The following is a 21,369-nucleotide window of genomic DNA, read 5'->3' as shown; positions in this document are numbered from 1 at the left end:
CCCGGACATGTCCTCTTTTTAGTGGACTGTCTGGGTTCCTGGTTGGACTTTCCATAACCCGGCAGTTTGTCTAGGTTTTGGAAAGCCCCAATGAGCTCCGGCCACATCTAGAGGGCCTCTGAGCATGTGCAGATGGCATCACACACATCCACGCATGCCCAGGGCCCTCCAGACAAGGCCGGAGCTTATCTGTGAAGAAAACGAGGCTTTGAGGGGGTGGGGCTGGGGGCAGAATGGGGTGAGACGAGATGGAACTGGGCAGGGCTAGAAGCAGAACAAGGCAGGGATGAGGGCAGAATGGGGCAGGGCCATGCACCTGGGTTTCTGAGGCTCCAAATATGGCAACCTATCCAGCAGGCCAATTTCCCTCTGTACCATTGCTCTTGGTCTTCTTACTGCATTGCAACTGATGCTGCCACCCTCCCCCATCTTCTATGGATCCCACATAGACCTAATTAGAATCTGGGCTTTTCTAGACATCTAGAGTCATGGCCTAATGAGACTATTTTCCTTGCCCATATATTGGTTGTGACCCCAAACATGGATTTTGTGACTCCATTTGGGAGCACAACTCACAATGTGGAAAGTTCTGGTTTTATGGATTCCTCCCGCACTGCTCCTAAGCTGATCTTTCTCTGTACTGCCACCCCATATTTTTGTACTGAGGACTTCACGACTTCAACAAGATGAATGAGCAATTCAGAGTAATTGCAAGCAAACATTAGTGATACATCATCAAGTTTTATGTTCTGCTTTTAGTTCAAAATATCAGGCAGACTAACCGTATTTGTGCTCTTGTGCATTCAGATAGCTTGAATTTCTCCGGCATTCTTTCAGACGTTTTCTGAGCGTATCAATTTCCCGATGTGTTGCCAGAATATTGTTTTTGTCAAAAGCCTCCAGCTCATTAACCGTTTTGGATATGTTTTGAACCTTTGTAAAATTATAAACGATATTTTTTTAATAACTGCACATCTTAGTAAAGAGAATACAGCTACTGCAAGAGATAAAGGTGAAACTGATGGATTAGCTATACACTTTCCCCTCCATATTTGCGAATTCTGAATCTACGGATTCGCTTATTCGCAGTTTTAAACCACAAAATTCATTTTAATATTTCGGGCTATTTTACCTGGTGGTCTAGCAGGTTTTCGGGGCAGGAGCGATCTTCCCATGCAGAAAATGGCTCGAGAGACTACGGGTGCTCAAGGTAGCCATTTCCTGTGAGAGATCTGCACGGGGCAGGAGTGTGGGAAGATCGCTCCTGCCTGAAAACTCGCTAGACCACCAGGTAAGGGGCTTAAGGGGGGCTTTCAGAGCTTAAAATAGCCGGGGGATGCGGGGGTTAGGGGCAGAACCAGCCCAAATATTATTCGCGTTTTTTTAATATTCGTGGGCCGGCTCTGCCCCTAACCCCCACAAATATGGAGGGGGAAGTGTATAGTATTTTTCTAGGATGTTTTTAATGGTTTATTCTATGTTTTTGTTTTTATTACATACTATGAACTTCTGGCTAACTTCCAACTAGGTAGTGGAAAGACATCAATCACTATAACAAATTACCCAGTTCTGTAAAAAAAATTAATAAAAAAAAAATTGTTCAGATCATCAGCAGGCTCTTTGTCCTCTTGCCGAAATTTCATGCCGAAATAGCAAGAGCCATTTCTTCACCGGATTGTTATGAAAACAACTTGATAGTAAGTCCAGATACTTTTTTTGTACTCCTGTGTTAGTAGAATGAAAATTTACTCGTCGGGCTATGCAAAACTGTTCTTTTGTTTGCCGAAGGGATCCTAAAGCTTATAATTGTTTCTAGATTTGGATGCTGGGAGCTTCGACCCTGAAGAAAGATACATGAAATATGATCGTGTCGGTGGAGGCACTCCCTGAATATATTGTCTATAAAAGATAAGTTTACATTTCACGGATTGATCGCACTAACTCATGCTGCAGAATAATATAGAGAAAATATATTTTAAAATATAAATATATAAAAGGATCCGGTGAAGAAATTGCTCATGCTATTTCAGCATGAAAGGCACCCAAGAGGACAAAGAGCCTGCTGAGGATCTGTAAAAAAAAAAAAAAATTAGTTAAAAAAAAATTGTTGAGAACTGGGTATTTTTTTAGTGTTTGTTTTTATTACAGCAGGCCTATTTTTATGTTTTTTTTTCATTGTGAATATTATGACTGTAAGCCATCTAGAACTGCTGAAATAGTGCAGGCTAGAAAGTTTTTGTAAATAAATAAAATCCCTTTTCAGCTGGATTTCTACTTTGAAAATTGCCCAGAAACATTATATTTTCACCCACTCACTGACATGTGGTCAAAGTTTCAAAAGTAGACCTGCCTGACTTCGGGATGCTTCCACTGGTAATTGGAGGCACAATTTTTTTTTTTTTTAGTGTATTTCTCTAGATAAAGGGCATTTTACATGCAGGAATGGTTTTGAAAATGCAATGAACAAAAAATTGTGGAACCGATGATCTTGACAAAACCTTTATTTGAACAAAGTGCAAAGAAGTATCAAATTAAAATGTTCAACAACACAAGGAACGCAATATATAAGTTGTGGTATAGACCCGACAGGGGACGTGTTTCGGTTGTGAAAACAACCTTCTTCTGGGGCCCTAAAGCAATAAACGGTACTGCTATAAACCACAAATGTAAGAATTGCGAAAGAACGCAATAGATTACTGTGCACTTGCCAAATGACCTTAGTGAGAGAGGTTGGTGCCCCACTGTTCCCTGTTACTTGGGTGCCCCCCCACCTGCGTACCTCTTGAAATGTTTGTTGACACAAGCAAAATCTTCCATCTGCTGCTCACGCCGGCCTTGACTCCCTTCTGACATGTCCTGGTCCCGTGACCAGGAAGCGGCGTCAGAAGGGAGCTAAGGCTGGCGCAAGCAGCAAGTGAAAATGCTGCTCATGCCGGTGAACATTTAAAGAAGCACGCAGGGGAGTGGAGAGGAAGGTAGGTGACAGCGATGGGGCCCCGCAAAGACAGTGCTCGGGGTGGTCTGCCTCCCCTGCTCCCTCTTACTACGCCACTGTAAAAATGATCCTATTTAGAATTTTAGCGTGAAAAAAAAAATCAACCTTCATTTCAATTTATAACCATTGCCCTCTAAGCTGAGCAGGAATCATTCACCTATCGTTCACAGGTACATGTGCAGAGTCCTCAAACGCCATTACAGCTTTTATGAGCATGTATGATCTTGTATGATTTACAACCCCTGATATCTGATTGTGTGATTGATTTTTAAATTTATGACTGTGTGACAGGAGGGGAAGGGAAAGAGAAAAGGCATGGGACTTGATATACTACCTTTTTGTGGCTACAGTCTAAGCATGCTCTGTTCAATTTCCCTTCCGTAAAAGGTTGTAAAAGCAAGAAATTCCTAAATCACTCCTTAGCATCTCAGGCAGCTTCTCATGAAAAAGAATTTCAATCATTGTTGCTCATAGCTGTTTCTTACAGACATTTTAGAAAACAGCTAAAAACCTATCTTTTCTCCAAATACTTGACTAGTTGACTCATTCAAATATACGATTATGTTTAATGTTTGTAATCTTTTGTAAACCGTGTAGAACTCTTTGGTAACACGGTTTATAAGTATAATGTTAGGTTATATACAGGTACTTATTTTGTTCATGGAGGATTACGTGTCATAAGGAGCTGCAGTGGGAATTGAACCTAGTTCCCCAGGAGAGTTTTATATACCTGTATGTTTGATTTATCTTTTTTATTTTTAAAAAAAATATAATTTGCAATAACATACAAGTAAAACACTTGTTATAGCAATACAGAAAATAAGTAAACTAGGTTACACAAATCAAAAATCAGAGGTCAAAATATTTTTTTTCCATTTCTTAGACCACAATTAAACAAGGGGTGTCCATAAACCCATGGAGAGGATTCAAAAGAAGAAAAAGAAAAGCTTTATATAAGAAACCTGACTACGATAACCAAACTCATACATTCTATTTATTCCAGTTTTATTAATTACTAGAGATCTTTTTAAGGTCTAGAAAGGCTCTCAGTTGTGATGGTACAAAGAAGGTATACTTAATCCCCAGATATCGGATTAAACATTTACAGGGGTATGCTAATAAATAGGGTGCCCCAATCTTTTTAACTTCTTCACGCATAGATAGAAATTCCTTTCTGCGATCCTGTGTAATTTTTGATATGTCTGGATAAATCCAAATCCTTTTTCCAGAGAAAGTCAAATGAGAATTTCAGAAATAAAGTTTCATAACAGAATTCAAGTCCTGATTTATCTTTTTATTTGTTGTTTGCTCGATTTGGATGTTTCCTATTTGTATTGGTAACATAGTAACATAGTAACATAGTAGATGACGGCAGATAAAGACCCGAATGGTCCATCCAGTCTGCCCAACCTGATTCAATTTAAATTTTTTTTATTTTATTTTTTTTCTTCTTAGCTATTTCTGGGCGAGAATCCAAAGCTTTACCCGGTACTATGCTTGGGTTCCAACTGCCGAAATCTCTGTTAAGACTTACTCCAGCCCATCTACACCCTCCCAGCCATTGAAGCCCTCCCCTGCCCATCCTCCACCAAACGGCCATTACACAGACACAGACCGTACAAGTCTGCCCAGTAACTGGCCTAGTTGAATATTTAATATTATTTTCTGATTCTAAATCTTCTGTGTTCATCCCACGCTTCTTTGAACTCAGTCACAGTTTTACTCTCCACCACCTCTCTCGGGAGCGCATTCCAGGCATCCACCACCCTCTCCGTAAAGTAGAATTTCCTAACATTGCCCCTGAATCTACCACCCCTCAACCTCAAATTATGTCCTCTGGTTTTACCATTTTCCTTTCTCTGGAAAAGATTTTGTTCTACATTAATACCCTTTAAGTATTTGAACGTCTGAATCATATCTCCCCTGTCTCTCCTTTCCTCTAGGGTATACATATTCAGGGCTTCCAGTCTCTCCTCATACGTCTTCTGGCGCAAGCCTCCTATCATTTTCGTCGCCCTCCTCTGGACCGCCTCAAGTCTTCTTACGTCTTTCGCCAGATACGGTCTCCAAAACTGAACACAATACTCCAAGTGGGGCCTCACCAATGACCCAATGGTGATCTTTCTCTTTCGTACACCACCTTCAATGTCTTTCGGGAAAGGTGGTACATCAGATCTAATAAACCATTTGTATAGTATTGCATAAAAGAGGCACCGTTTTGGACATTCCACATAGGTCTCCAAGTTATAAAATCAGGCACTTTTCAGTGTTCCAGATTTTAAGCAAATTAGATTGGAGATTTATAGGGACTCGATCTTTATGGTCATTGGACCTCAGTTATGGAACTCCCTTACGAAGGAATTGAGAAAGATTGAGACCTTGAGTTCATTTAGAAAACTTTTCGAAGCACGTCTGTTTTCTTGGGCATTTTTATGAAAGAAGACAGAAATTTTAGACATTGTTCAAGTTTTTGAATACCGTATGTCTTGTAGAGTAGTATGTTTTAATGTTTTTTTCTCTATTCTGTATATGTATGTTGTAAACCGCAGGGCGGCGAGAGGAGAGTCAGGGCGGCGATTCGGGGAAGAGGGCATGGCGGTGAGAGGAAAGTCGGGGCGGCAAGCAGCATGCACGGTATACGTGTGTGCGCGCTATATGTCAAGTTATTTACATAAATGTTGTTTTCCCGCGCACTATACCCATGTGCATGTTTTACACGGGTGCGCATTATACGCGTGAAAATACGGTACTCTGGCCTGCTGCTCGCACCAGCCTAGCTCCTTCTGAAATCACTTCTGGGTTGCGGGGCCAGAAAGTGACATCGGAGGGAAATCTAATGTTGGCACGCGCAGTAAGCCGGAGAAGTTGCTTGCATTGGCGGAGATTTATATTCAAATGATTTTTATTATTTCAACCAGAACATACAAATAGAAGTTGCATACAAATCCAAAAAATAACAGTGCAAGGACACCCCCTCCCCCCATCCCTCCCTTCCCTCCCCACCCCAAAAGTCCAATGCCACTACCATGGCTGAGAGTGTAAGATAGTTCTAACAATTCAAGAGTCTACTGCGAGCATATGGTGCGAGGTCCTGCCAGAAGCATTCCCAGGTCTGACAGAATTTGCGGCCCGGTCCACGATCTAAATCTCCCACCAGTCTCCGCTCCAGCGTCGCATGAACAATCATCAACGCTCTCCATTGAGCGTAGGAAGGGGGATCTCGGGACAGCCAGTTAGTAAGAATTGCCTTTTTGCCCATCAAAAGAACTCTAGTGACAAAAGCTGACATTCCTTTGGGTTTGGGCGCAGCTATATTATAATGTCCAAATAAAGCTTTCGGTTGTGGGAACCAACGCCTCTGCCAGAGCTGCGTAATATAGTGCCCTAAATGTCGCCAGAACTGTTGAATTTTGGGGCAATTCCAAAGCATATGCCCCAATGAAGCGTGAGCTTGTGCACATTTCGGGCAAGAGTGAGTTGTAGTAATCTCCATCCGGGCTGCTCGTTCCGGCGGGATATAGAGTCTCAAAACAATTTTTAACTGCATTTCCCAGTGGACAATATTAGGAGACACCTTCTGAATATTTTTCAGCGTCCTCTGTAGCTGTTGGGCCGTTAGCGTGCAGTGCAAGTCCTCAGCCCATGTTGCCGCTAAGATGGCCAAATTGGGGCCAGAGTGCCCATCCCGGATCCCCACTATGTGAAATCGAAGCGGAATCCGCTGTTGTGCAGAAAGGCTAAAGAGTTCTGAAAGAGCCTCCCTGTTATCTTCCTCAAGATGGTGCGCCGGAAGAGACTGAACGTAATGTCTGATTTGGTAATATGCAAAAAAATCATTGGGTGGTAAAGTAAATGTCCGACGTAAGTCAGCAAAAGTTGCCAGCTTCCCCTCCTCGGAGAATAGGTGGAATAGGTATTGAAGTCCCTGCACACCCCACCTCTGGAAGGTGGTATTTTGCAGTCCAGGCTGAAAGGCTCCATTGCCTTGGATGGGTAAGTATAATGAAACCGCAGAAGGCAATCTAGCAAGTTTGCAAACCCACTTCCATGCTCGTCGAGCCGGTGCAAATATTGGGCACTGGGCCTCATTGGCGGAGATTTAAAGAGGTACTGGGAAGGGAGGGTGCGAGTATGGTATGGGGGCACAGAAGGAGCGAGGGGGTGGCATGAAAGGAGGGGGGGGGCAGAAAGGAGGGGACGGGGAGCCCTGGGTGCCTCCTACCCTCGCTACACCACTGATAGCTGGTGTAAGTATTTGTGCTTAAATTGTAGGCATGTATGGTATCTGTTATGCTAAAGGTACATACTTTCCTTTATAGCAAGGATGGGCAAACATGGTCCTTTTGAATTCAGACAGTCATAGAAACATGATAGCAGATATCTGTGTTGGAGGCATTTCTAGCTGTGTAATGGATAATAGGCAGTTTCAAACTTTCCCTTTTTGATTCAAAGATCATGATGCTATTTTAGCACTCTGGAATTCGTTGCTGGAGAATGTGGTGAAAGCAGTTAACTTAGGGGTAGGGAACTCTGGTCCTCGAGAGCAGTATTCCAGTCGGGTTTTCAGGATTTCCCCAATGAATATGCATGAGATCTATTTGCATGCACTGCTTTCAATGCATATTCATTGGGGAAATCCTGAAAACCTGACTGGAATATGTCTCTCGAGGACCGGAGTTCCCTACCCCTGAGTTAACTTAACAAGATTTTAAAAAGGTTTGGCTAATTTCCTAAAACAAGTCCATAAGCTGTCATTAAGATGGGGAAATCCACTTCTTATTCCTAGGATACGCAGCATAAAATCTATTTTACTCCTTGGAATCTTGCCAGGCACTTGTGACCTGGGTTGGCCACTGTTGGAAACAGGATACTAGGCTTGATGGACCTTCAGTCTGTCCAAATATGGCAGCTCTTATGTTCTTATGTGAGTCAAGTATAAGATAAACAAGCCATTGTGACATCATCGATGAGGTTGGTTCTTAGGCATTGGTGGATGAGGCATTATGACATCACAATCTCAGCTCTGGAAGTTACTACTCTTTGGGTTTCTGCCAGGTACTTTGGACCTGGGTTAGCCACTGTTGGAAACAGGATACTGGGCTTGATGGACTTTCAGTCTGTCCCAGTATGGCAACTCTTATGCTTTTATGTAAATTTTACCTTTCTTATTTAGCTTCCATGTTGACATATCTCGTGTTGATTATAAGAATGTAACTCTTACCTCTTTGTAGATGTCATCCACATTGCTGTTGCTGCCATTCATGGAAGACTGGAGCTCCTGCACCAAAACTTCCAGTTGTTTCATTTCTACTTCGAGAAATTCAAATGACACATTTGAGGGCAATGGCATGTCTGTAGTGGGCTTGAGTTGATCCACCTTCCACGTCACATTCTCCAACTGCTCTTTAAGCACCATCAACTTATTCTCATAATCCTTAAGCTGTAAGGAAATCAGAGAATGCATGGAAAGGGTTTGGAGTTAACTTATAGAAGTTGAACCTACCCCAGTACTCCAACCTCACAAGTCCCACTACAATTGAATTATAGTGTATTTTAAATATTTACTTGAGAGGTTTAAAAGTTGCCTTCCTGAACTTCAACAAGATATTCAAAGTGGTATACAAATTTAAAAACACAGGGCTAGATTTTCAGTGCCACAGATCCACTTCTGGGTCATAGGGCCAGGAAATGATGTCAGAGGGAAAGCCCACGCTGGTAGGTTAACCTAGGGGTAGGCGCCAGTATATTAAGCCAGGTTTTACCTGGCCTAATTTCCCATCAGCTACCTTAGATGCCTAGCAATGCCTAAGTCAACCACGTCTATTCTCTGCCTCTAACCACGCCTACTTTTCAGGTAGGCATAGTTAGGCGTTGATGCCATATAGATATCCACACATAACCGCAATTAACAATTTTAAAAATTGTTTTTTAATGGTTTATAATCAGTGGTCAATTACCATGCCATTTAACCCTTTAAAAAACAAGTTAAAGTTAGGCATAGCTAAGTGTCCTCAATGTAGGCACCCTACAATGCCTAACTTAGGCCCACCTTATGGAATCAAGCCCTTTGAACATTCACAGTGACTGTGAAATTCTGACACATTGGGGCTGATGTTTAGACCCTGGGAGTTTGCTGGGCTGACTCACACAGTTGGTGCTAAGCTTGGATATTCAACGCAGGGCCATTTGTAGTCACTAGCACTGAATATCCAGTTTATTTTTAGCTGCTATAAACTTAGCCGGGAAGTCAATATTCAGCATTGGCCAACTAAGTTATTTATATGGCCTGATTTGGCCACTAGATTTAGCTGGCTAGTGCTTTAAATTTTGCAGATAGCCAGCTAAGTTTTGCGACATAGCCTGCTGTCTGCTAGCATATAAGCAGTGGGGTAATGAGGGCGAGTGGCGCCCCTCCCCCACCCTCACCTTTGCCCCCCCCACTCCTTCCCCAATACCCCCCCTGACGCGCGCACCCTCTTTCCCCTCTACCTCTAGTTGAAGTCAACAACATGCTCCTCACGACCCCGTCGGCTCTACCTGTGACGTCAGTTCCTCTGCGCGGCACCCGGCAGACGTCAGTGGGAGAGCTGATGCGGTCATGAGGAACATGTGGAAGTTGTTGTTCTTGGCAGTGAACAACTAGAGGTTCAGGAGAAGGGAAGGAGGGGGCACGCCCATGGCGAGGGGAAGAATGGGAAGAGGTGGGGCAGAAAGGAGGAGGGGTGCCAGCATCCTCACCAACATGGCATCCGAGGCGGACCGCCCCCTCACTCCCATGGCTCATAATCACTAAACTTCACTAGCTATCTCACAGACTAAGTACTATTTAACCTGGATGGTTAAATGGTGCTGAATACCAGTCAGATTGTTAATTCTAACATTTGAATAGCGTTAATTTACTTTGTTATAGTTTGAACATTTTTAATGTATAAAAATCACTAGTTAGTAACACTAAAATGTCTGTAATATCAGCATAGTTTAGGATAATTAGGGGCTCCTTTTACAACGATGCACCACGGGTTTTACCGCCTGCTCAAAAGGAGGCAGTAGCGGCTAGCGGGCAGGGCATTTTATCGTGCGCTATTCCGCGCGTTAAGGCCCTAGTGCGCCTTTGTAAAAGGAGCCCTAAATGTGGTTTAGTAGTAATAAGTATGAAAATTTCTCTTTGAAATTCAAAAGCAGTTGCTGAGGAAATGGAACAAAACTCTAGGAAGTTACATTTTTTTTTTTTTTTGCCTCACCCTGACAACATCGGTTTCTGTGGCCCCAGTTCTATAACCGTCACTAAAACATAGGTGCCAAGGAACGTGGCATATAGCGCATGCTGATCAATGAGTTAGGCACTCTTTATAGAATCATGTCCGGCAGCGCTGATAGGCATGAAAACTTTAGCCGCCCCCGTGTTTATGCCAGGGATTTCTTGGTCTAAATATTGGTACCTAAGTCCAATTTAGTTGCCTAGATGTAAAATATGCCTGTGATCCGCCCACAATCTGCCCTTAACCCCGCCCAATTTCTGGTTGGCGCCTTGGACCAGGCACTTAGCTGAAAGTGATAGGCACCTAGGAAGCAATTAATTTTAATTTAAGTCAATTATTATGCTTTTTAAATAATTAAATTAGGCACCGTAGATTGGCTAGGCATGCTGATCCAGATGCCTAACGTTAGGTGTCTTTTACATAGGGTTACCAGATTTTCCAAATGGATAATCTGGACCCCTAGACCCGCCCCCATTAGTCCCCAGTACTGCCCCCAATCCCGCCCCAGCCCTGCCCACCGCTGCCTGCTCTTGTCGGGCAGGAGGGCATCTGCACACGTGCGCATGAGATCATTGTATGGCATCCGTGCATGCGCAGATGCCCTCGTGCCCGATGGGGATTTGGTGGTAGCTTTTCAAAACCCGGACAAAGTGCCGGGTTTTGAAAAGCTGTCTGGACCCCCAGACATATCCTCAAAAAGAGGACATGTCTGGGGAAATTCGGACATCTTGGAACCCTACTTTTACAGAATCTGGGCCTACTGGTACTGAATATTCCATATTTATTCCAACTGCGGCAGCTGGTGTTTTTTGTGGGTTTTGTTTTTTTTTAACACCAACCGCCAAGGCTGAATATTGGCTAGCAGATTTTCTTAGTCCCCAGATTCACTCTTGCTGTTCCAGATATCTCCTGACTCTATCGCCCCCATGTGTTGTAGTACACTTTGGTAGCACATCCGACAGGCTTCCCACCCTTCAAAGCCACTGAAGAGCTTACTTTTTCCATTTCCAGCATAACGCTGGTGTTCAGGCTGTGAGTAGTGTTCTCCACGGCTTCCAGTTTATCAACAGGGAATATGTAATCGGACATGACCACATTGCATACGCATTGATTGTTCTTATTCACTACTCCAGTTACGGTCTTGGCAGCCTAAAGAACATTGAGAAAAGCAGTTGTTTTAACAGTTTCCGCTGTTGAATCATTATGTGCACAATTCATGTCAAGTCATGTACAAAATGATATAGAGGAAATAGAAAAGGTACAGAGAAGGGTGATAAAAATATTAAAAGGGATGAGATGACTTCCCTATAAGGAAAGGTTAAAATGGCTAGGACTTTTCAGCTTGGAGAAGAGACAGTTCAGGGGAGACACAGGTATGATAGAGATCTATAAAATACTGAGAGGAGTGGAGCAGGTAGATATGAGTCACTTGTTTACTCTTTCAAAAAATACTAGGACTAAGGGGCAGGCGATGACGCTGTTAAGTAGTAGATTTCAAACAAGCCAGAGAAAATATTTCTTCACTCAATGTGTAATAAGTCCATAAAAATATATAGGCTACTGCCAGAGCCACAGATTCATATAACATTCATTAAACTGAATTAAAAGGTTTTTAGTGGATCTCAAGTGCTCGCAGTTATACTGCCAATTGAACAAGTCATGGCGTATAACTATCTTGCGAGCTATCATCGGTCCTTTAAACTCTTTATTATAATATTCCAATTAATGTATATGGAAATTTTCTTTTTCTTTTTTTATACCATTCACTATAATTATTCTACTTTGATTATCTCCTTATGTAATTATCATAAAAGTACTTAGCTCAGGAGTTGATTTGCTATCCGGCCATCTGAAAACGGCGGAAGATCTCCGTTTCGCTCTCTCTACAAGCAATAGAGCTTCTTCAGGAACAATATAATTAATCGTGTCAGCATTAGGAGTTATCACTAATAAGTCCATAAGCTGGCTTGGGGAAATCCACAGCTTATTCCTAGGATAAGCAGCATGAAATCGGTTTTACTCTTTGGGATCTTGTCAGGTGCTTGTGACCTGAATTGACCACTATAGGAAACAGGACACTGGGACTGATGGACCTTCAGTCTGATGCAGTATTTAATTTAATTTAATTCTTATATACCGCTAATAACCGTGAGGTTTCTAAGCGGTTTACAAAAATGATGCATTAAAAGATAAAATACCGTATTTGCCGGCGTATAAGACGACTTTTCAGTACCTTAAAATCCTCCCCAAAGTCGGGGGTCGTCTTATACGCCGGGTACTGTTTACATCACAGTTGTGCCGGTCCGCAGAAAATTCCTGCCGGTCCGCACAGGACCGGCGAGATGGACCCGTTAAATTTTCTGCCCCGATGGTGTTTGCAGAAATCTTCTGTTCCTCCCAGCCTCGGGAGATCAAGACAGGCGGTCATTCCCTCTGTGACTCTCGCCTATGCGGAAACAGGAAGTTGAAACAAAATAGGCGGGACTCAGAGAGGGAAGGTCCCGACGTTTGCAGCCTGTCTTGATCGCTGCCCCTGCTGAGTCGCCGAAGAGGGCCGCGGGGAAAGTGCAGGCAGAGAGAAGATGGTCAGCGTGCGCGGGGAGGTCAGCGTGTCGATTGGGGCCATCAGCAGCGTTTGTGCTGAGTCTGCCCATGTGCAGGATGCGGCGGGTAGGGGCCTCCGACTCGTCTTGGGCGGCTGGGCCTGCGGTGCAAAGCTGTTTTTGCCGGCTTGGGGGGGGGGGGGGTCGCGAATCGGAAGAAGGGGTAGTCTTATACGGCGAGTATATAACAATCTCTATATTTTAACTGTAAAAGTTGGGGGGTCGTCTTATACGCCGGCAAATACGGTAAATAAGATAGGTACTTGGAAATTCCCTAACTGTCCCAAAGGCTCACAATCTAACTAAAGTACCTGAAGAAACAATTTATGAAAAGTAAAAATAAAAATATAAAGACATAGATATAGAAATGAATATTCCAACAAGTAATGAATAAATAAGTTAAAGATAGAATTAAAATAATCATTAAAGTAAATAAAAAATAGAGATAAAATAAGTATAGAGAGAAATAAAAATAAAATATATTCCAAAAAAGCATTAAGATCTGATGTTAAATGATCATAATAATTACAAGCCAAAAAATGAAAAAAAAACGTTCAACTGCCATCAACCCCAGTTCCGATGGCTATCATCTGGGGTCCCGAGATTCCTCCAAGAATAGGCGACATCTCTGGCAAGGTGATCACTCTTATGTTTTTATTTAGATACCTACCCATCACAATAATAAAACTCTTATTCAACACAAGGGTTATTAAGAGGAAGCCAAAGCTATGCTGTAGTGCATTCAGGAATGATGCACAATAATGGAATTCTACTGCAGAGGTTCCTCTATGCAGAAAGTTTGTATATGGAAAGGACAAAAATGTCTGCTACACCGGAATGGATGTCTACAAACAGAAGTTGTGAAATCAAATGAATTTAAATGTTTTTTATATGAATGCAAAAAACATTTAAAGACTACATTTTGTATATGGTGCTGAAAATTTGACAAAAAAGTGAATGCTATGCCCTATCCTACAAATGATGTTTCAAGTTGGGCGCACGATTTATAAAATAGTACTTGGTGCTGGGATTCACACTGAAACTTGGGTGCGAGGATTTATATCAACTGAAACCTGATGTAAATCCTCCTGCCTAAATTAGGCATGGACCTGCCCAGTGGCGTAGTAGGGGAGGGCGGGAGGTGCAGACCGCCCCGGGCGCCCTCTTCGTGGGGGCGCTGGTGTCTGTCCTCCTCTCTGTCCTCACATCCACGCATACCTCATGAAATGTTCACCGGCGCAAGCATCATGTTCCACCTGATGCTCACGCCAGCCTCGGCTCTCTTCTGATGTCGCTTCCTGGTTTGCGGGACTGGAACGTGATGTCAGCAGGGAGCCGAGGCTGGCACAAGCAGTAGTTTGAAGAGGCTCACACTGGAGAACGTTTCAAGAAGTACAAAGGGGGCAGGGGATGCTAATCTAATCTAATCTAAACCTTAAGTTTATATACCGCATCATCTCCATGAGTATGGAGCTCGACACGGTTTACAAGAACTTAAAATAGTAGGTAGAGAGGAAGAAAAAAAGGATTACATGAACTTATATGAAGAAGGGGGGGGAAAGGGGGGGATGGATAGAGTTACAATTTGCTGAAAAGCCAGGTGTTCAGTTGTTTGCGGAATAACTGAAGGGAGCTCAGGTTCCGCAACGGGGAGGTGAGGTCGTTCCAAAGACCTGTGATTTTGAAGAGAAGGGATTTTCCCAGTTTGCCTGCATAGTGGATGCTGAACTGGTGAGAGGCGTGGGGGCGCTCAAGTGGCAGGAAAGAGCAGGGGGTACATGGCACAGTGATGCCAGTCGCCACCACCCTGGGCACAGTGGTGCTAGTCGCCACCACCCTGGGCGCCAACCTTTGTAGCTACGCCTCTGGATCTGCCATGTTCTATAACACTGCATGCAAATTCATGGAATGCCCCTGATGCATCCATGGCACTCCTTTAGCCACACCCCCTTTTTGAATCCACACATAAAATCTTATCTTTATAGAATAGTGAATATAAAGATGCATACGTAAATCCCAATTATTGCCAATTAGTAACAATAATTGATTGTTAACGCTCAGTTATCCGCGCTAACTGGCTTGATAAGCAATTAAATTGCACTCACAAATTGGGTGCGCGCCCAGATTTGCACATGCAGTTTTCAGCAACATATACAGAATTAAGGGGTTAATGGGATACACAGTGAGGGTACTTCAGAAATAGCATCTTCTTGTGCCTCCAGAATAAGAATAGGCTTGATCGTCAAAGGGAATTAACTGGGTAGAAGTTGCTTCCAATTCAGTGACAATTACCCAGCTAATGCTACTAAATATTTGGGCAGACCACCATGGTAATGTCATGTGGTCTGAGGATGGAGTCTGGGCAGAACCAGGAGTTACTAGGTTAGTGGCAATATGCAGTCTGCTAAGTGAGTAACTACCTGGATAGTTAGGATAGCAAAAAAGGTTGTCCTAACTCTACCTACATAGTAAATGACGGCAGATAAAGACCTGAATGGTCCATGTAGTCTGCCCATTAGTTATACCTGTTAAAAATACACGATTAAATTAACTTGTCTCTTCTTTAATATTTCTGGTTCATAGACTGTAAAGTCCACCTGGTATTGTCCTAGGTTCCAAATGCTGAAGTTGCTGTCCAAACTCACTCCAGCCTAACCAACCATCCTGTTTTCAGGATATCTACCATAAAGTCTAGCCAGTAACATCCTCACGTTCCAAGTTAGTGGAGATCCCACTGATGCCCTCCCCAGCCCAATCCTACACTGAAGCATCACGTATGGGGCACAGACCCTGCAAGTCTGTCCAGTACCGTCCTTAGCTCTTTAATTTACATTCTTCATTTTCTAATTAGAAATCCTCTATGTTTATCCCATGCTTTTTTGAATTCCATCCCCGTTTTCCTCTCCACCACTGGTCCAAATATTGCTGGTACCCAGATAAATGCCAATACCCACAGAATACCTGGGTATTCAGCTTCAGGATCTTGGTATAAAAATCCCATGATGGCTGGCATTAGAAAGACCCTAATTGCCATGGGCTTTGCCCAATATAATAATATGAACCTGAAAGAGTAACTGTGAACAGGCACACTTACTAAAAAAATGAAAGAGGGAAGCGTTGGGACAAGAAGGGAGGAAGAGGGGTGTTTTGGCTTAGGAAGGGAGAAGCAGGGTCATGTTGGACACAGAAGGAGGGGAGGAAGCACAAACTTCAGACAAAGGATGAAAGGAAGGAAGGAGGGAGCATGAACTTGGGACACAAAATGGAGGGAAGGAGGGGAGCATGAACTTGAGACACAGGGGATGGAAGAATGGAGGGAATGAGGGAAAGATGCTGAAGTGGGGGGAGGGGAAAGAAAGGAGAATTGTTGGGCATGGGTGTCTGAGAGGGAAAGAGATGTGCACATGGAGAAATGAAGGCAGAGGAAAATTGGGCATAGGGAGGGAGAGAGAAATATTGGAAATTGTGGTGGGAGAGGCATGAGGTACAGATTTATGAGGTAGAGAGATATGAGAAGGAGATATGTTGGATGTGGTGGTGGAGAGGGAACAGTGGGACAGATGAAGAATGAAAGTAAGTGTAAACCTATCTTTTCTTTCTATTTAAACTACAGTACTTTTGTTTGAGGATTGTTTCTTTAATGTTTTAATAGACTGTGTACTGTACAGGATCCAAGTTACATACAAATTCAACTTAAGAATGTTTTTTAAAAATGGAACTCATTCTTAACCCTGGAACTGCCTGTAAAGAGCAGATCAAAAGGACTTCTTCCGGCTCATATGCACAAGGAAAAACTGAAGGGGCCAGCAGCTGTCTAGTGAAGGAGGAGGGATTCAAAAGCTGGAGGGATTCAAATGGCTCGTAAGCTTGGGGATATTACCCCATACAGAATGACACACCTATTGCATTAGAATAGCCATTGTCATGCAGAGGAAAACTGAGATAGTGGTCTCTAGATGACAGGATTGGAAGTTATTTGTCATGTGGCCCGTTCTTGGGTGCATGGATCTGTATTCTTTGTGCCTATTTTGCAATTAGATAGAAGTTATATTTGTAGTGGGCTATTGCCATCACGGCCAGGGAGCTGTAGCCTTGAGTCAGATTTTTAAAAATGTTAGTGAGGATTTTGTAAATGTCAGAATGGCTTTAATGCAAAGCTATTGATAATAGAACACATTTTTGTGTAGCTGATAACATTGGATTTCAGAGTCCCAGCAATCATGTTTATCCTGGAAGAAGCTGACTCCTTGACATTTAAAAAAGAGATTTATCTGGGCTTCAGAGCTCTTATACATCATTACCTCTGGACAAATAAAAGGTAAAAAGCTTCAAACAATCTATAGAAAATAGACACCCACATACAATAGATCTGAGCATTGCAAAATTCTGAAGCTACTTAGGGCTAGATTCACTAAGCCCACCGATCAAGTTCCGACCACTTAGCGACCCCTTTACAACCTGATTTCCCTCCGACCCGATTCACCAACCTCTGTCCTGATCATCCTCCGATCCGTGCATGCAAATGAGGAGGAACGGCTTTCAAATGTAGGCAGGAAGTGATTCATTTTTAAAAATGAGGGACACTGACTGGGCTGACTGATCCAAAAATAAACAGCTGTGAGGACCAGTCGCTCAGGTCCTTTCCGACTGCCCTGTTCTCTGTCCTGCTTCTCTGCTCTGTGCCCCGATCTCCTGCTCTCTTCCCCACAGTGCAAGCCCGTGGTTTTAACCCAATTAGGCTTCAGACCATCATTCAGCACTGAGACAGTAATTGCAGCCCTCCTCAATGACTTATACAATCTACTAAGCAAGAGGCTAAACACACTCGTACTCCAACTGGACCTTAGCAGTGCTTTGACCTAGTGGACCATGACCTGCTACTATCCTGCCTGGACGCTTTTGGACTATCAGGAAATGTACTGAGCTGGTTCCAAGGCTTCCTGAAATCTTGCCGCTACCATGTTAAGGTTGGAGCTACACTATCTGACAAATGGGCCAGCAATTGTGGCGTTCCACAAGGTTCCCCATTGTTGCCCCTTCTCTTCAACATCTACCTAGCCTCCCTAGGAGACATCTAAGCAGTCTAAATGTCTCCCACCATAGCTATGCTGATGACATTACTATTGTACTCCCTGTTACCTGCCTGACGCTCACAGATTTACAAAGAATAGAATCAATCCTGTCCACCATAGAAGATTGGATGTCCCACTTCGAATTAAAACTGAATATTGAGAAAACAAAATTCTTCATAGCCACATCCACTAACTTCACAGTGGACTCCCTAACCTTAAGGGGAATCAACTTTCCTATCTCCCCTACATTTAAAATTCTGGGTGTTCATCTAGACCAGTGGTGTCAAACTCAATCACATTAAGGGGCCGAAATCCAAAACACAGGCTAAGTCATGGGCCAGACCCTGCCCAATCTCCGCTCCAGACCCCGCCCCCTTAATAGTACTAATTGCAACACCATTTTTTCCATTCATTTTTCATATATACACAGCAAAATAGAAAATGGAGGCAAATGAGATGTCAAAAATCCATCAAAACTTTTAAAAAGGATAACCTAAAAACAATTAACTACTAAAAGTATATTCTGCAATTTATAAAAACATATGTATCAACAAATGGCAAACAAGTCAATGTATAATGATTGAAGCTGTAATATGAAAAAGCAAATAATATGACCTGTGGTATGAAAGGCACTTATACAAAAACAAAAGCACCCAAATGAAAATGAATACAATAGAGCAGAAAAACAACTAAAAGCATGGGATGTATACAGGCAAGCCGGGAGAAAACGAAATCAACAGTGAACCAGCAGATATATTGAAGTTGAAAGGCAACGTGTGGCACATATAAAGAAGTCACTTAGATATTTGGGTCCCAAATTCAAAGTCCAATATTCAGCTTTTCTTTAGGTTTTGTTTAGGTTAGCAGTGGAGCGATGGGGCTGAGGCTTTCGTACAAACCTAAAGAAAAGTTGAATATTGGACTTTGAATTTGGGACCCAAATATCTAAGTTGATTCTTAATAGTTCCGAATTAATAGTGAAATTCTGAAAGTTTACCATATGTAAGTGTGACATAAAAAAGAAGTGGCATATAACTGAAGCAAAAAGGCGCGCAATAGAAAAACAGCTGTGTGCCGGGAGAGAACAAAATGGAAAATACCTGCCGTTGATGATGACAATAGAAAATGGCATATGGAAGCCGCAGTGGGCACAAAGCCGTGAACGGCAGCTCCTTGCGCGTCCTGCACCTGAACCGGAAGCCTTATCTCTGACGTCGCAATGTCAGAGGGAATGTTTCCTGATGAAGCGTTGGACACTTGAGGAGCCGCCACCGCAGCCGCCCGCGGCTTTGTGTCAACTGTGGCAGTGAGGAGGGAGCCGGCCAGAAGATAAAACGTGTAAAACGGCCGTCGCCGCATCGTGGGCCGTGTAAAACGGCCAGGCGGGCCTTGAGTTTGACACCTGTGATCTAGAGAGACAGACAGACCAAGTGCTCCATGTCATACACAAAGATTTCATTACACTCTTGAAACATAGATCCATGAGAAAATAGTTTGAACTGATGCCATTCCAACTCCTAGTCCAAGCACTAGTCATAAGCATCCTAGACTATTACATTATTTATGTAGTGGGACTGTGCAGACACTTCTGGAGACCAAGCATCATCCAAAACACTGCAGTGAGGCTCATCTTTAACCTAAGAAACATTAGAACATAAGAATAGCCTTACTGAGTCAGACCAATGGTCCATCAAGCCCAGTAGCCCATTCTCATGGTGGCCAATCCAGGTCCCTAGTACCTGGCCAAAACCCAAGGAGTAGCAACATTCCATGCTACCAATCCAGGGCAATCAGTGGCTTCCCCCATGTCTTTCTCAATAACAACCTATGGACTTTTCCTCCAGGAACTTGTCCAAACCTTTCTTAAAACTAGCTACGCTATCCGCTCTTACCACAACGTCTGGCGACGCGTTCCAGAGCTTAACTATTCTCTGAGTGAAAAAATATTTAAAGTATTTACCTGCAACTTCATCAAGTGTCCCCTAGTCTTTGTAATTTTTTGACAGAGTGAAAAATTGATCCACTTATACCCGTTCTACTCCACTCAGGATTTTGACCACATAATCTCATTCTATCAAAAACTGTGTTGGCTGATGATAGAACACGTTATCAATCACTCTTCACCTTTCCCTCAGTCAAAGGCTACACTCAGAAAAGATTCATCAACAGACTCCTATAATACCAAGCCACTTCCAGAGACCCAGAATTCAACCAACTGGTCATAGTATAAGCCTCCTACATGAACTTTAGAAAGCTCTTAAAAACGCACCTCTTTTTTAAATTCTGCAGTCGTTCCTAAGATAATTTTGGATGTGACTTCTACTGCCAAGCCATGTTGTAGCTCATTGACCTAGGTCAGTTTTACCTCTTTGAAAATTTATTTTGCTAACTGCCCCTGCCAAGTTATGTGGTAGCACTCTGACATTGTCCAGTCAAGGTTTCAAGGTTTATTAAATATTTGATAAATCGCTATATCTTTATACAAAGCGATGTACATTAAAAAAAAAACAATTAATTAAGATAAAAACATACAATAAATATATAAACATTAGATATTGGACAAGACAGACAACAATTGGGAGGAAAGGGAGGTTAAAGTTACATATCTTATAATAAGAAACACATTTAAGGGTAAAACATTAAGGAGGTAGTAAAATTCTTGAAACGGAAAAAATTTTATTAAAAAGCAAAATTTTTATGTATTAAAAATCTTTTTACCTCTTTGCAAATCTCTATTTGCTAACTCATTTGTAAATTCCTTTGTTAACCGCTTGCCAAGTTATGTTGAAGCTCACTGACTTTAGTGAGTCTTACCTAGGGTTACCAGATTTTACATGAGTAAAATCTGGACACATGGACCCGCCCCCTCAGCCCCGCCCAGTTCCACGCAGCCCCACCCTGTTCTGTCCAAGCCATGCCCTGTTCTGCCCCAGCCCCACCCCCCAGGCCTCCTCTTCTCAAGCTCAGAGGGCCTTCGAGCATGCTTTGGAGGGCCTTTTCAAGCTTTGGAGGGCCTTCGAGCATGCATAGATGTGATGTCTTTGCGTCGCATCCACCCATGCACAGATGTTCTCCAGGTACAGCCCTGAGCTCAAAGCTTTTCAAAACCCAAAGTACTGGACGCCTGGACAGTCCTCTAAAAAGAGGACATGTCCGGGTAAATCCAGACATTCTGGTAACCCTAGATTTACCTGTTTTGTAAACCACATAGAAACGAAAGGCTTTCGCAATACATAAATAAAATTTATATTATGCTATTTAATACCAGAAAAACCACTATTTCTCAGTCTAGTAACAAAATACATGTTTATTTAGAACATTAACCATTTCCATGAGGGTGGGGAACCCAAATAGACCCGAGTAAATCTATCAGATTTGTCCTTCTAGTCTGTAGTACTGCAGTTTAGCCTCTTCATCCTGGGACATTGCATGCTAAGGGG

At 42.8% G+C, this 21,369-nt stretch overlaps 1 protein-coding gene across 1 annotated transcript in view; it reads right to left on the bottom strand.

Annotated features, from left to right (window-relative positions):
- LOC117365071 (olfactomedin-like) overlaps window positions 1-21,369 on the bottom strand; it is a 103,919-nt gene that overhangs the window by 1,984 nt on the left and 80,566 nt on the right. Inside the window, exons 4-6 of the mRNA XM_033954986.1 lie at window positions 11,251-11,403; window positions 8,217-8,435; window positions 783-933 (exon numbers count right to left, since the gene is read on the bottom strand). Coding sequence (XP_033810877.1) covers window positions 783-933; window positions 8,217-8,435; window positions 11,251-11,403 — 523 coding nt within the window. The remainder of the gene's footprint in view (window positions 1-782; window positions 934-8,216; window positions 8,436-11,250; window positions 11,404-21,369) is intronic.

This window comes from Geotrypetes seraphini, chromosome 8, assembly GCF_902459505.1.
Source record: "Geotrypetes seraphini chromosome 8, aGeoSer1.1, whole genome shotgun sequence".
NCBI lineage: Eukaryota > Metazoa > Chordata > Amphibia > Gymnophiona > Dermophiidae > Geotrypetes > Geotrypetes seraphini.
This window is presented reverse-complemented; position numbering and strand designations above follow the sequence as displayed.